General features: G+C 41.2%; 1 protein-coding gene across 1 annotated transcript in view; it reads left to right on the top strand.

Annotated features, from left to right (window-relative positions):
* FAM81A (family with sequence similarity 81 member A) overlaps positions 1–14,373 on the top strand; it is a 29,469-nt gene extending 15,096 nt beyond the window's left edge. The window contains exons 5-9 of the mRNA XM_054042047.1: positions 7,686–7,815; positions 9,737–9,843; positions 10,866–11,001; positions 11,456–11,651; positions 12,240–14,373. Coding sequence (XP_053898022.1) covers positions 7,686–7,815; positions 9,737–9,843; positions 10,866–11,001; positions 11,456–11,651; positions 12,240–12,361 — 691 coding nt within the window. The 3' untranslated portion in view covers positions 12,362–14,373. The remainder of the gene's footprint in view (positions 1–7,685; positions 7,816–9,736; positions 9,844–10,865; positions 11,002–11,455; positions 11,652–12,239) is intronic.
* Positions 14,374–16,247: the final 1,874 nt, after the last annotated feature.

The raw sequence follows: 16,247 nt of genomic DNA on the forward strand, positions 1-16,247 counted from the left end.
AGTATTATCCTTATAGACAGAAGTATAACCCAAATCCAAACTCCCCCAAATTCTGAAGAAGTTCAGACCTCATAGACTCATAGACTTTAAGGTCAGAAGGGACCATTGTGATCATCTAGTCTGACCTCCCGCATGATGCAGGCCACAAAAGCTGACCCAACCCCTTTCCCTTGACTCTGTTGTTGAAGTCCCCAAATTCTGTGATTTAAAGACTTCAAGTCGCAGAGAATCCTCCAGCTAGCGACCCCCGCCCCATGTTCCGGAGGAAGGCGAAAAACCTCCAGGGCCTCTGCCAATCTACCCTGGAGGAAAATTCCTTCCTGACCCCAAATATGGCGATCAGTATAACCCCGAGCATGTAGGCAAGATTCTCTAGCCAGACCCTCATTGGCCATTGATACTATTTACCAGCGATGGCACACTGTTGATTTGACTAAAATCACGTTATCCCATTAAACCATTCCCTCCATAAACGTATCTAGCTTAATCTTAAAGCCAGACAGGTCCTTCGCCCCCACTGTTTCCCTCGGAAGGCTGTTCCAATATTTCACCCCTCTGATGGTTAGAAACCTTCGTCTAATTTCAAGCCTAAACTTCCCCACGGCCAGTTTATATCCATTCGTTCTCGTGTCAACATTAGTATTGAGCTGAAATAATTCCTCTCCCTCCCTGGTATTTATCCCTCTGATATATTTAAAGAGAGCAATCATATCCCTGAATCTGAACTTCACAGGTGTTCTCATCTCTATAAAGGGATGAGCCTAAATCTCTACAGCTGAATACCCTCCAAACTCTGGGAAAGTTTAAATTCAGATTCTAGCTTGTGCCTCATGCCTATCTCTACTTACGTATAATTTGCTGATCATTTTGTAAAACACTTTGAAATTGTTCAGCATGAAAGATGCTGTACAAGTTCACCATAAATTATTAATATTAATAATAAATAATCAGCATCATTAAGCTAAGTGAACTTTTTTGAAAGATTTAGGAACATGAGAATTGCCATACTAGATCAGACTAGTTCTCCATCTAATCCAGCATTTTGTCTCTGAAGTACCTGGTCCTGGCTACTGTCAAAGGAAGTTAATAGAAGCCCTGCAGAAGGCAGGTATAGTGAATAACATGCCCACAGGGAAAGTTTCTTCTTTATCCGCAGTAATGAGAGGTTGATTTATGCCCTGAAGAATACGAAAGATTATATTTCTTCCAAAATTATTTTTTTTAAATCTTTGTTATTACAAAACTGGATGATCTTTTCAAAGTGTCTTAGCAGTAAACTGATATACTGTAGCACACATGTTCAGACGGTACATCCAAGGTCCAACACACCAGTGAAGCCCACTGTTATGGGCTTCAATGGTTGTAAGTTATGCATAAATGCATAAACGTTTAAGTTTTGCCTTGCATTGGCCCCTCTGCACTGGGGTGCATTTCCTTGCTATATGAATGGAACAGCTGTTAAAACTTCTGTGCACAGTGAATTATGTTCATTATGTTTTTTCACAAAAAGCATAAAAATCAAGAAATACTTTAAAAAAACTGATAAGCCATCATGGGTGGACTGGAATGCTTTTTTATGCTTATTACAACTAGCTGCTCTTGAATATTATTCTTTTGTCCCTATAACGTTTGCTCCTTGGTGAATTGTGGGTGTAATTCCAACAACATCTTGAGATTTGTATCATAAGACACAAAGGAATGCAAAAGCCCAGAACTGCAGCATGCTTTACAGAGTGAAGATTTTATCTTGCATCTAGCAGCATAAAGATTATTCTTTAAAACTATTTTAAAGTTTAAAAAAATCTTGGTCTTCTTTTGATCTGGTACTTGGAAATGCAGTTTGAACTTCCCTCTTGCTTCTGGCTTGACCAGTCTCTTTTAACCTTCCATGTCATTATGGCCAGAATTTTTAGAAGGGCTCAGAACCCACAATTGGGGCCAGATTTCTAAAAGAGAGCTCAGTTCCCATAAAGGCACCAAAATAAATAAATAAAAGCATGCTGGTGCCTATGGCATTTGCAGTAAGAAAACTCACTGAAATGTTACTGTGCTTGTCAGGGCCGGTGCAACTACTAGGCGAACTAGGCGGGCGCCTAAAAGCCCACTCAGGCGAAGAGGTGGAGTGGAGGTGAGCTGGGGCGGGGAGGCGCGGGGAGGGTCACCCGCAGTAATGGCGGGGGGGGCACACAGGGGAACCGCTTCCCACCCCAGATCACCTCCACTCTGCCTCCTCCGCTGAGCACACAGCCCCCGCTCTAATTCTCCTCCAATCGGCGCCGCAGGCCTGGGAGGGGAGGAGAATTAGAGCGGCACCGGCAGGCTCAGTGGAGGAGGCGGAGCGGAGGTGATCTGGAGTGGGCTCCCCGGGCGGGGTTAGCTTCCACGGGGGGGGTGCCGGGGGACTCCCCAGGCAGGGGCAGCGGGCGGGGTTAGCTGCCATGGAGGGGGGCTCCCTGGGCGGGGTTAGCTGCAGAGGGGGGGTAGCTGCTGCAGGGGGGGCTCCCTGGGTGGGGGGGTGGCGGGCTCCCTGGGTGGGGGTGGCGGACTGGGTTACCTGCCACAGTGGGTGGGGTTAGCTGCCGCGGGGGGGCTCCTCTGGTGGGGGGTGGGGGGCCATGGTTAGCTGTCGCGGGGGGGCGGGGTTAGCGGGGTGTGGGGGGGGTGGCGCAAGGTGGAAGTTTCGCCTAGGGCATGAAACTTCCTTGCACCGGCCCTGGTGCTTGTAGATTCTTCAGTAAAATGATATACTGTTAAATTCTTTGGTTCCAGGCACATAGGAGTAAACAAGCATTGTGTGCTTGCTTACTCCCTTTTCCCCTGAGCAGGCAGATGGGGAGGGGCAGGGACTGACACATGCTGACTGTTCCTGACACACAACCGTCCCATCACTAATACATCCTTTGCTTGTGAGGCAGAACAGTGTAATGTGTAACCACTGCTACCCTGAGTAGCTATCTTGCACATTTGAATATACATCATGCTACTACAAGTCACATGAGTGTTGTACGGGATTTAGTCTTAAGTAAACCATTTTTGTACTTCTATGTACCTCCTGCTGTATAGTTCTTTGTTTGGTGCCCATATGCATGTAGCCACTAGCTACAGTGAGGGTATGTCTACACTTGGAGCTCTTGGTGTGATTCCCAGCTTGCATAGACATACTTGCACTAGCTCTCATTGAGGTAGCGCACTAAAAATAGAAGTGTAGCTGGGGTGCCCCAGCAGCAGCGAGTGCACAAGCTAGCCAAGTACAAACCTGACTGAAACCTGTGGGTACATATGCCACTCAGCTACTCTATGTTGCTGCTCACTGTTACCCTGGCTGCACTACTGTTTTTAGCATGCTAGCTCAATGAGAGCAAGTGTGAGTATGTCTATGCGAGCTGGGAATCACACCCCTAACTCCGACTCTAGGCATAACCTCAGAAGTAATAGAATAGCAGACTCTCCTCATATTGTCCAATGATTTCTTAGCAACAAAAACACTTTTCAGTGATTCATAAAACTAAATACTCCTTTTGCTTACTGAGATTTGGAAGGCAGCTGCTCCATAATTGTGCAGTTTATCTTAAACACCACTGATTTCTGCAATTATACTGTATACTGAAACCCAGAATACTTGGTTTACAAAGTCAGGTCCTTCCATGTTATTTTTTATTTACTGAGTGCACATAAGTACAGAAGTTAGTAAAGGGATCTTGCAGTAAACATTCTTAAAAAACAAAACAAACAAACAACAAAATATACCTTTGGTCTAATCTCCAAAAATGTGTGCTTGCAATTGCACATGGAAAAATGCCTGTGAAACTAAGTGATTATTTGTATGGCCAAAATGGGCATATTAAGCATGCAAATGTACACTATGTATTTACATATTTGTTTGCACAAAATTCTAATTGCTTGTATAACCCTAGTAACTACACAAACAAATTAGGTGGGTGACTGGATGTGTATTTTTGCATCCACCTTTTTGAAAATCCAAATCCAAATATGTCTTGTAAACTCAGCACTTAGATTTCAAGTAACAAAATTTCTTCTGGGACTTCTTCTAATCCCTCTCATTTGTATCTTCATATTTTGAAATGAGCTCACTTCAGGTAAATATGTGCCAAATATTTTTTATTTGGCCTTTGAAAATCTGTTAGGGTACAAAAAAGTTACTTTTTCTCTTTCGTCTTTATGTCCCACAAGCATGCTTTTGGCTAGGTGTCTGGGCTTGGCAACACGATTTTGTTACAGATAACAGCACAAGGAATTAATTAATACTGCAGGTTGGACTTTGGTACATTTTTATTTAAAAGAACTTTATAATCACATTAGAGATTGGCCAAAAAAGAACCTGAAACCAGAACTCGTTCAGATTTCAGAGGAGTATGACTGGAGCGGTGTTGGATTTGTACGCCATCCTCAGGGTTTTGTTACAGAGTAAAATTCAAAACCATAAAGAGGTTCTATTTTTATTCTAATTTGGATGTGGTCAAAATCTCATTAGAATAGTCACTGTAATGAGATTTTGGCCCAATAGAGTTGAAGTCTCTTGAGATTGTTAGTTTGTCTTCAAACCTGAGGCCTAGCATAAACCTGAACCAGAGTTATTTTAAGAAACAGGTATTACTCAAATTGTAAATCATGCTATCTTATTTTTCTCCATTTTGGTTGGTACCATTTGAAAACCAGTGGAGACATTCATTAAACATTCTTTTATCATTACAAACCTTTAACTACAGATTTACACTAGTGTAACGGAGGTCAGAATCTGGCCCCATAGTTGCAGCATATCTGTACTTTCTTCTGGGCAGATACCAACCACATGTTTGAATGTACAGCAGAGAGATATTCTCTCTTTTGACCATACTAGAGTACTGAATAAAATTTAAAGAAAATCCTAGTAAAACGAACATTAAGAGCATGCTGATGTCTTAACACTTTGAGTTTATGCCTCCACAGCTTTTCATATGGTACCAACCAAAATATACCTGGAAAAATATAAAATAATATGTTCAGTTTATTCCAGATTTACATCAGTGTAACTGAGATCAGAATATGGGATAGTTTTGAAATCCCTTATGTTCTATACCATACAACCAGCTGCCCCCTACCAAATGTACTCAATTACACAAACAACAAAGATCCACCATGATCATACGCAGGGCCGGTGCAACCACTAGGCGAACTAGGCAGCCGCCTAGGGCGCCTAGTGGTTGAGGGTGCCTAAAAGCCCGCTCAGGCGAGGATGTGGAGTGGAGGTGAGCGGGGGCGCGGGGAAGGCCGCCTGCAGTAACGGGGGGCGGGGCTGCACGGGGAAACCGCTCCCCGCCCCACCTCCACTCTGCCTCCTCCGCTGAGCACACAGCCCCTGCTCTAATTCTCCTCCAATCGGCGCCGCAAGCCTGGGAGGGGAGGAGAATTAGAGCGGCACCAGCGAGCTCAGCGGAGGAGGCAGAGCGGAGGTGAGCTGGGGCGGGCTCCCTGGGCGGGGTTAGCTTGTGCGGGGGGGGAGGGAGGCTCCCCAGGCGGGGTTAGCTGCAGGAGGGGGTAGCTGCTGTGGGGGGGGCTCCCCAGGCAGGGGGGCGGCGAGCTCCCCGGGTGGGGGTGGCGGGCTGGGTTAGCTGTCGCGTCGGGCGGAATTAGCTGCCGCAGGGTGGGGGGCTCTTCTGGTGGGGGTGGGTGGGAGTGGTTAGCTGCCATGAGGGGGCGGGGTTAATGGGGTGAGGGGGTGGCGCAAGGTGGAAGTTTCGCCTAGGACACGAAACTTCCTTGCACCGGCCCTGATCATATGAGCCAAAAATAACAACGTGCCTTAAAAAGTATAGAAGCCTGTTGCATACATTTGCTACAGTAGTTTCAAAGCAATTGCTTTTTATACTTTTCTATGAGAACTCAGACACAAGACTAACCACTTCTTGGAGTCCATGTGCTATTGGTGAATAGACACAGGATAATTTCATGTCTCTGGTTTCCATTTATGGTAACAACATAGAGGACTTTAGCCTCTGTTCTTTCTCCAAACACTCCACAGATACCCTGGTCTGGTGGTACATCTTTAGTCCTATGTTGACTTTTTTCATAGATTCTAAGGCCAGAAGGGACCACTATGATTATCTAGTCTGACCTCCTGTATAACACTGGCCTGCACGTCCCCAAAATAATTCTTAGAGCAGATCTAGAAAAACATCCGACTTAAGTTGCTCTTGCTGCCCATATCACATGTTTGCTCCAGAACACTGAGTTGCTAAATGATGACTTTCTAATGTGTTTTCACTTCTCTATGTTATTTTGCTTCTCTTATTATTTTCATATTGTAGTTCTACCATATTGCTAAGTGGCTTCTCTTCTGTTTGCCATTTGAGTTGTTACTTTCCCTTTGTGCTTGAAAGGTAACAGTGGTACTTTCTATAATTCAGATGATGAAAGTGCATCCCGGAGTGAATGCTTTCCAACTGAAAAGATACGAAAAATTATTAAAATGTGAGATTAATTTGGATAATGGGTTAGCTTGCTGTTGCTTGTCACATTCCACTGCCTGCTCCTTCCAAAACCTTAACTGCTATCTGCTCTTAATCAGTTCCATATATTAGATTATGTAACTATGACAGTTACATATTTCCCTTAACAAAAATACACATTACTCATACTTTTGAGAGGTCTTTCTCCTGAACCTACAGTACCTATATTTTTACAACTCAGTTAATGCACTTATTGTATTATTGTAGATGAAATCTATCAGTCAAAAATATTTCTGAAAAGTGGGAGAAAAAACACAGGCATGTACTTTAACACACCATTTGTCCTGAAAATATGGTGGAATTACAGAAGTATTCCAATGTGCAGAAGGGAAATGATCAATCTTATGGCCCAGTTCTGCCATTCATAAGGCAAAACTCCCATTGCCTTTAATGGGAACTTTACCTGGAGAAAAAAATCCTCAAAAAACTAAGGACTGCAGAATTTGGCCCTGGAGTAGTTAATATGGTTGCACGCTATTATTTTGTGAATAGAAATATAAATAAGCATGTAAAACCCAAAGCAGCTTGGGTGCAATAATTTAAATATGCTCTTTATAATTACTTTCTAATTGCTTCTAATAAGTAAACTGTGTGAGTGGCTGCCTGTGTATCAGACTAATGGCCAGTTACACACACCTTAAGAGATGTCTGATGGATCATAAGGAATAGCATAAGGTATTGAAATTGTACATCCTTGAATTTGTAATGTGATTTCCATAAGCACGCCTTTTGTCTATATGATCTCAGCGCTGAGATCTACTGCAGGATTGCACCTACTACAATATGGAGACTTATACCAGTTATGGGGCAATTGGGTGGCTGTTATGAGACATCAATATTTCTTTGAATCTCATAGAAATGTTTTGCAGGAAAGACTGATACCTTCATAGAAACGTCCATTCTAAAATAGATATACACCTCTACCCCGATATAACGTGACCCGATATAACACAAATTCGGATATAATGTGGTAAAGCAGTGCTCCGGGGGCGCGGGGCTGTGCACTCCGGCAGATCAAAGCAAGTTCGATATAACGCAGTTTCACCTATAATGCGGTAAGATTTTTTGGCTCCCGAGGACAGCGTTATATCGGGGTAGAGGTGTATTTTTAAAAGTTTGGCCTATACATTGTGTTCAGCTACAGTCATCCATTGCTTTGGTATTTATTTATCTGAACAGGTGCGATGCCGGTTTAGCCAGATTGTCTGCAGAGCACAAAATTACGTATGAAAGACTTCAAAACCTAAGCAAAGACCAACAAGCTTCTAAAATGATCTTGGAATCTAAAATCAAAGAGGCAGAAATACAGGTATGTTGTATAAAACAAGTGATCTTCATAAGAGGGAGAGTTTAACTTCATGAACAAAAACACCATATTGTTAAGCTAATGCCACTGGAGTTGCTGGCTTTCAGAAGAAACATAATCAAGGTCCTGACCATTTTTACTCATTAAAGATCCCATGACACTGTGCAAATGTAGATGCAAATATGTCTTCTCTGGAATCCAGACCAAATCTGAATTGGTACATCCATTTCATCTATTTACATTCTTCTGTTGCTCTAACTGGATAAAGTATTCGTAATTTCCTGTCCCTAAAATGTTGTTTAGTGGTTGCTAGTATTGTTCTAATGCCTTCTGTGAGCAACCCCAGTAATGGATGCATTTCAGAAGGGGTTCCCTCTGGGTTAGTCTGTGGCATTCAGCCACAAACCAGGAGTGATGCAGAGCCCCTGCAAGAGCACCAGGAACATTTTGCACCATGCAGGCACAGTTTCCATGGTTGCTGCTCCTTGTGCATTTTTCACGAGCCATTTGGGTTATACAAAATGCTGCATATAAGAAAATAGTTATACAGAATACCATGATGCACCAGCTGATTCCATGGGCGAGTATGGAGGGGGTGTTGCCAAGTCTCTATCTGTTTTACAGCAGACATGCAAGTGAGGGACAAGCTTCTTGCTTGTTCCTGTGCACTAGTGTGACCTCATAGGGGCCACTCACAATCAAAACCTATATCTGTGCAGTAATAATTCTGTCAAACACATCAAGTAATCCCATTGAGTTAGCCAGTGGTACTGTAGGTGTATTAGTCACAGAGGAAAATCAGTCCCATGAGACTTCCAACTTCTGTATTTAAACCCTGATCAGAAAAGAGCTCAATAAAGACATTTTCCATGATTCAAGTAGGTTACACTTACAATTTTAAAACATGGGAAAAAATCTATATTCTGTAACCTACTAATACAGTCTCACTCTTCATGTTACTGTAGTTGAACATTAGCATTTCCATTGTATGCAATAAAAATTTCACACCGATCTAAAGCTTGGCACACAAGAGCAGTCTGATAATTCACTTTTTTCCCTTTTCCACTTTTTTAAAACAATCTGTTCCATTTTAATGAATGCCTCAAATATAGAAGCTGATTTATAGAAATAGATTGGTTTAAGATGCATTTTCTACACCTATATAATTAAAATATTGCTTTAATTTATAAACTCAGATTTCCCATGTATTGAGTAATGCAGGTAGTGAGGTGTACAGCTCTTAAGCAGTAACTTTTAAAATTACAGTTTCACCGAGATTGCCAGCACACTGACTGCTGGTACAGGGCCTGTTCTCTGGATGGGCCACATGTTACCTTCAGTCTTTGTGCGTAACTACCATTGTTGTCAATGAGAATTCAGCACTGGAATGAGGTTGTAACATGACCTGATGTGTGCACATGGACAATAGTAGGAATTGAAGTGTGCCTTTGGGACAAATCCTATTCTCCCCCTCCCCCATACTCTCTCAATGGGTTTGGAAAGCCCAGTAGGTAATGGAAGGAAGAATGCAGGCCTGCCCAAGAGATGTGTACCATGGATAGTACGCCTGGGAGCTACCTCACACAGGGACGTTTTGGAGTGGGGTACGGCTACTTGATATTCCTCACCTGCTCACAAAAAAAAGTCCAGGCAGATGCTCTGACTGCAAAGACACAGCTCCCCCCAGTTGTTGTTGGCTGAGAAATTATGATCTTAGTAATGCTGCCACTCCAGTTGTGTGGGTTAGTAGATTTTGCATGATGAGGACAGTTTAAAAAATTAAATGGAAAATTGGCAAGTAGGTTAAAGTTTGGGACCATCAATTAGAGCAGCGTCCCTTTAAAATCTTATAAGAATTTATGTTCTAAGCACAATGTGTGACGAGTTTGAGGAGAAAAATACTAAACTCAGAATTCTGCTTCAGATTTCTTACCTTCTGAGCAGAGTAGAGCAGTCAATAATGCAACAAGAAGCAAAACTGAAGATTGCCTACAAAGAGAGCAACCAACAGCTCCACCTTCTGGATGTTAAGTGAGTACTCACCTTATTGGGAAATTAAATCAGGGGGCTAGACTTGCAAACCCGGAGTAATCCTTATGAGAGGATCTTTGCATGAATGAGGTGTTGGACTGGGACCCAAATGAAGGTACATTAATTTGTACATTTGCTCACTGCTGTAATAGTACTCAGTAAGAGCCAGATTTGCAAAGATAATTTGGCTCCTAGAAATGCAGAGAGGCGCCCAGTGGATTTTACAGAAGCAGCTAAGTTACTTCAGCATCTCACTCTTATTGACTTGCAGTGGGAGTTCAGCTCCTAACCTGTGTAGATGCTTTTGTAAACCCCACTATGCACCTTTCTGTATTTTAGGCACCTAAATGCTTCTGTAAATCTGGTCATAAATCACTTTGAACTAAATTTGTAAAACATTGTGGGCCAGATGTAAGTATTAAGACCTGGAAAAGAATGTATACTGTGTATACACGTGCAGACAGCCAGACACGGAATTCAATAGGTGTAACAGTTTCAAACTGGCTGTAAATATATATGTGCACATCCAGTTACTGCAACTATCTCAGCACCATGCCAAAACGAGAGAGGCAAATGCATAGGACTTCAAATACTACAGCACATTTAAATATATACATGTAGATCCAAATACTAAAATCTTTACTCAGTCCTTTCCAATCCAAACTCTCATGAGCTTCAAAGACTGTAAAGTGAATGGGATGTCACACTTGTTTCTAGGCTATGGCATTCTATTTCTTGATGGGTCTGCATCGTATATGCCTGAAAATACTGCAACTATATTTTGTGCAATTAATTGCTGTTCTATTACAGTCTATCATCCTTGAGTATCTGAAACAATTAACATAAACCAAGCCCAGCAATGTGAAATTTCAAAACATTGCATGAATATGCTGTCAAACGTGCTATGGAGGAAAAAGGGGATTTTTATGTTGATTGTCATAAAAACTCCACAGTCCAATGATCAAAAAACATGAGATGCTCTTGTATATTTCCAGACATGCTCATTTATTTTATTTTCTTAGATTAAAAGGTGCAGTAGAGGAACTCAGCAGCCAGATATTGTCTGCTCGCAGCTGGTTGGAACAGGAACATGAACGGATTGAAAAAGAGCTTTTACAGAAAATTGATCAGATTTCCTTGGCCCTTAAGGAAAAGACCGTAGGTTTCTGTAATAAAAGAATAAATGTTCTGAAAATACTTCTAGAGATGTATACAAGCAAATGTTGCTGAGTTGGCATTTGGTGGGATTTTCAGAAGTGCTCAATATGGGCATAAGTCTGCTGCTGTTGATGCAATGATAAAATTCCCATTGATTGCAAACTTTTGAAACCCACCCTATAATGATAGATAAATCTGAACACTACTTTTAAATTTACAAATATTGTATCTTACAAATAAAACGAAGAAAAAGCAGCTTACAGTGACCAAGCCAATTTGAGAATTTTTATTAGCTATATTTTATAACTGCATAAGATTTTAAATCTTGTATAGAAAATGATAAGTAAGCATTGCCACTTGTTGCATCTCTAGGAATGAACAGTTTATTACCCAAAGAATTTGGTAATTTATTACTCAAAGAATAACCAAACATAATTATTTTCATTGATCCCAGGAAATGAGTGAAAGGGCCATAGAGATGAGATTCAGCCAGATGTCAGAGAAACTTGATAAAATAGAAGAAATACAAAAAATAAGCGTGGAAGAACATGGAACAAAACAGGCTGAAGAGAAGATAAATATTCGAATCAGCAAGCTTCAGATGGAGATTAATGAAGATATAAAAGAAATGAAAGCTGAAGTTAATGCTGGTAGGACCACGACTGTTGAGTTCTGTACTCTGAATTCTGCTACCATAATTTAGCTATAATAATAATACTAATTTGCATTAATGTATGTTTCATCTGAGGATGATCTCAAAGCTCTTTACCAACGTTGGGACCGATTTTTCAACTGGGTGCATAACAGATGTACCTACAAAACTGTGCATGTACCTGTTGCATCCACAGTTATCTGCACTGTGGGTGAGATTCCCCTATGGTGAGAAAGCCCAGAGTGAAACCCAATTAGCTTTAGATTTCTTGTTGTCGTTTTCTTTGTCTTTAGAAAACAGAAGAATTCAATAGTCTGTTGAGGGAGTAGCAAGGGAAGAGGGTGTGGACTTGTGCTTGCCAACAGCTCCTGGCTGCCATAATGCGTATATGGGCACAGCTCCGTTGACTTCAATGGAATTTCACACATCTACACCAGCAGAGAATATGGCCCAGTGTCTGTCTTTATTAGGGACATTTGCTCTACTGATAATGAAAAATGCACTGTTATATGTTGTAATCTTGAATTTTGCTTTCTAATGTTCTTTAGTTTTAATAAAGCTAATTCAATTTTTTATCTGTAATTAGGGTTTGCGGCTATCTACGAGAACATTGGGTCCCTACAGGAAGTTCTAGAAGCCAAAATGAAACTTGACAGGGATGAGCTACAGAAGCAGATTCACCAAAAGAATCAGGAAGTTCCGACATAGGGAGAGTCGAGACCATGACTGGTGACAAGATTTATTCAGAGAGAAGAGCATATATATGTCTAAATAGGCTATAACCTCATTCCAATTTGTAATTAAGTGCATGTACCAAACAACATGCTTCTGTTCCACAGGTGTGTGTTTACTGTAAGCGGTAAATGCAAGCTTTTAATAGCTAAGTTGATAAATAGTTTTTATGGGGCAAAGCTCTAGCTCACCATTGTCTTACTCCAGTTGATTTCCGTGGAGTTACAGCTGTTTAAAAGTGGAGTAACGCATTGGTGAATGTGATGCCAAATTTGTTAAAGGAGCCTCAGTGCTACCTCCACTTTTGTGGGTTTTGAAATATTAGCACTTGTACCCATAGTTAATTGCTCTGTTCAAAAGTCAAGCCTTAACAGGTCAATGTCACTTTGCAATTCACCACATTGCCAGATGTTTCTCCCATTGAAGTCACTGGAAATATTCCCATTAACTTCAATGGGAGCAGAACTGGCTTCTAACAGAACAGTTTTTAAAATCCAATACCATCAGAGAATGACACCTTTGCTTCATTAAAATAAATCTTGTGTGTATGCCTGCATGTGTGTTAACTATATAGTATTATATTTTGTAGTTGTAGGCTAACAATAATCCATTTGAGCAACACAAGCAACTTAACATTTCGTTCGAAGTCTTAGATATTGTGATCTTTCTAATTAATATCTAGATAGGGCTGAGATGGGGTGAAGGATAGTGTATACAGTATTTTATTGTAAGTTTTAATATCAGTTGTGTTCTTGTGCATTATTTCATTATGTCAGTGTAAACTTTGAGGGTTTTGCTGTCAGTGGAGAAAGTGATCATTCAAATAATTCTGGAGAACATGATGTAAAAATAAGATGCATTTTGATGTATCTTCAAATGTTTTATGGTCTACTAGGAATTTTTATTGCTGATGTAAGACAACTGACTCTTCAAATTTAATTTATTTAGGTAGGTTTTAATAATTTAGCATGGATAAGTAGATTTGAATTAGTATTGCATTTACAAAATTTCCAAAGAATATTTTCATCTCTTAATGTACTTTATATTACACTGGTGCTTATTTCAATTTCCACAATAGATTACACAATGAAAATTAGCACCAGCACTGTGTAGTAATCTAGATGGGAAAACAAGTATTTTATATATTCATTCAGGGCCTAATCCTGCTCCCTTTATCATCAAGTGGTGCAGGATCAAGCCATCACTCAGAATATATGGCCTGATCCAAAATCCATTGAAGTCAATAGGAGTCTGCAATGGCTTCAATGGGCTTTTGCCCAGGCCCATATTGCCAAATGCTGGTGCCATTGAACTGTCAGTGGCAAACTCCCAATGACTTCTGTGGGCCAAAGATGAGGAACAAATAGTACAACATTTAAGGCCCCAATCCTGCAAGGTCTTAAAACCCATTGATTTCAGTAGGACAATGCCCAGTGTGTAACAGTAAGTAAATGCGTAAGTCTTTGCTGGATCAAGGGCTAAATTAGCATTTGCTGCCAATATAGCCAAAAGTGTTTTTAACATATTATAGAACCTTAAAACTTTACAACTTTGATTTCCAATGCTCTCTAATGGCAAAAAAGACTCTTTTAGTCCCACTTTGTGTCACCCAGTTGGCCACCTGCTGTGAAATATAATTAAAATGGCAGCTAGAGATAAGATTCCTGTTCACTGGAAGGAGATGGTTAAAACATTTAAGGTATTTCTTAAAAGTTGTTTTTAAAATTCCTTTTCTTGATGTCCGTTTACCTATCTAGTAAATATTTAGCCATATGCGGTGGAGAAGAAATCATTTCGTTTTGTAACCCTCTTCCCCACAAAAGATATTTTTCTTCTATAATAGCAAACCTGTAACAAAATGAATCTTACAGGAAATGAACAATCATACGGTAAGTCAGAGAAACAATTTATATATGATTTTAATAAAAATGTTTCTCTTGTAAAACCTTGTGTGATCCAGCCCATACAAACAACAGCTGATTACTTGACTTTTGCTTTTGAAAACAGTTTTTTCCCTAAAGGTGAATAAAGGGACATTGTCAGGGCAAAAATTATATCTTTCTAAAATAATATCCATATCCATGTTACTAAATAATAACATTAGACCAGTGTCTCCAAACTTCAGGGGTGGGTGCCAGGCAGGTATGAGTGAGAGAACAAGAACCCTGTGGGCAGAGAGAGAAAGCTACCTGACCTGGATCTACATTGCCCTCTGCAACCATGCAAGTAAAACTCTCCCTCTCACCTTTCCCTCTTTCTTCTATGATTGCTCCTTACTGCAACCAGTTCTGGGAGCAGCGGACATGTACAGGGTTACAGGTTCAGTCAGTAGTCCACTGATCCATGTTTCTCCTGCCTGCTGCTGTGGTACTCAACTCAGCCATAACAACATGTGCAGTTCAGTTCAGGCAGGATGTGGTCTGTGATTAGTGTGGGAGAGGAGAGGAAGAGCTTGCAGGGATGTGCAGCAAAAAAGAGAGAGCCAAAGAGGGAAAAAACAAGACTGGAGCAGGGGGGAGGAACTGGCTGAAAGGATAGCAGAGAAGAAGACAATGGACAGAAGTAAGGACATACAATGGCAACAGTTTTGGGGCATGGTGGGAGGACTCATGGAAGGGGATCTGCTGATGCATCGCAACAGGGGTTTCAACAAAATAAAGCTGGGAGCTACGGGGTTGGATTACTAACACAGAAAATGTACAAACCAAATTAATTTATCATTTATACTCCTTGTTTGTTCTCTGTATTTCATGCTGCTTGAAGAAGAGAAATAGAGAAGTTGTTTTTACTTTTTCTCCAGTCAGCTTCCCTTTCTGGTTCTCCTGCACAAGCAGGTGCTGAACAGCTTGTTTGCAAACTCTGCAGGGGAATATTAATCCTTTCAAAATAATGTTTGAGATTTTCAAAGCAGTGTATTTGGGACGCACATCTTCTGTTCATTTCAACTGAAGATGTTTGGTGAAATCCACTTCTCTGAAAATCTCAGCAACCTGTCTCCTTTGAAATAAATACACAGACACAGGGATATTTCTATTGATGCTGCTAGGTATTCTAAAAGCATGCTTTTGCAAAACTAAAATTTGCTTCTAAATTGACTTTACAAAGTCTCTGTAAAACCAAGAGGAAGAGGCTGCAGTCATTATACAATGGAGCGACTCCTTCTGGTTTTTAGTGTCATTCTGCCATCATGTGGCCCCTTCATTTTGCTCAATGGGGGGACATCCCTTTCTGTAGCAGCAGAGAGGTTCTGACAGTTGAAATAGTGTTGTTCCTCTGGTGAGTGCAGGTTTTAGGAGGCAGGAACTATTCCTTCTGTATGGCACAGAACCCTGTCAGGAGTTGGAGTTAGGAATGGAACAGGTAGTGGGATGGGTTAGGGTTGAACTGGAGGGGTTTCCAGAGAGTAGCTTTTCCTCAGTGGCTCAACTCTATGGGTATGTCTACACTACGAAATTAGGTCAAATTTATATCAGTCGGTTTTTTAGAAATAGTTTTTATACAGTCGATTGTGTGTGTCCCCACACAAAATGCTCTAAGTGCATTAAGTCAGCGGACTGCGTCCACAGTACTGAGGCTAGCATCAACTTCCAGAGCGTTGCACTGTTGCACTGTTGCACTGCGCTATCCCACAGTTTCCACAGTCTCTGCCACCCATTGGAATTTCTGGGTTGAGATCCCAATGCCTGATGGGGCAAAAACAGCATCACGAGTGATTCGTCGTCAGGCCGCCCCTCACTCCCCCCTGCCGTGAAAGCAACGACAGACAATCGTTTTGCACCTTTTTTCCTGGGTTACCTGTGCAGATGCCATACCATGGCAAGCATGGAGCCTGCTCAGCTCACCGTCACCATACGTCTCCTGG

The sequence above is a fragment of the Malaclemys terrapin genome, chromosome 10 (assembly GCF_027887155.1).
Source record: "Malaclemys terrapin pileata isolate rMalTer1 chromosome 10, rMalTer1.hap1, whole genome shotgun sequence".
Taxonomy (NCBI): domain Eukaryota; kingdom Metazoa; phylum Chordata; order Testudines; family Emydidae; genus Malaclemys; species Malaclemys terrapin.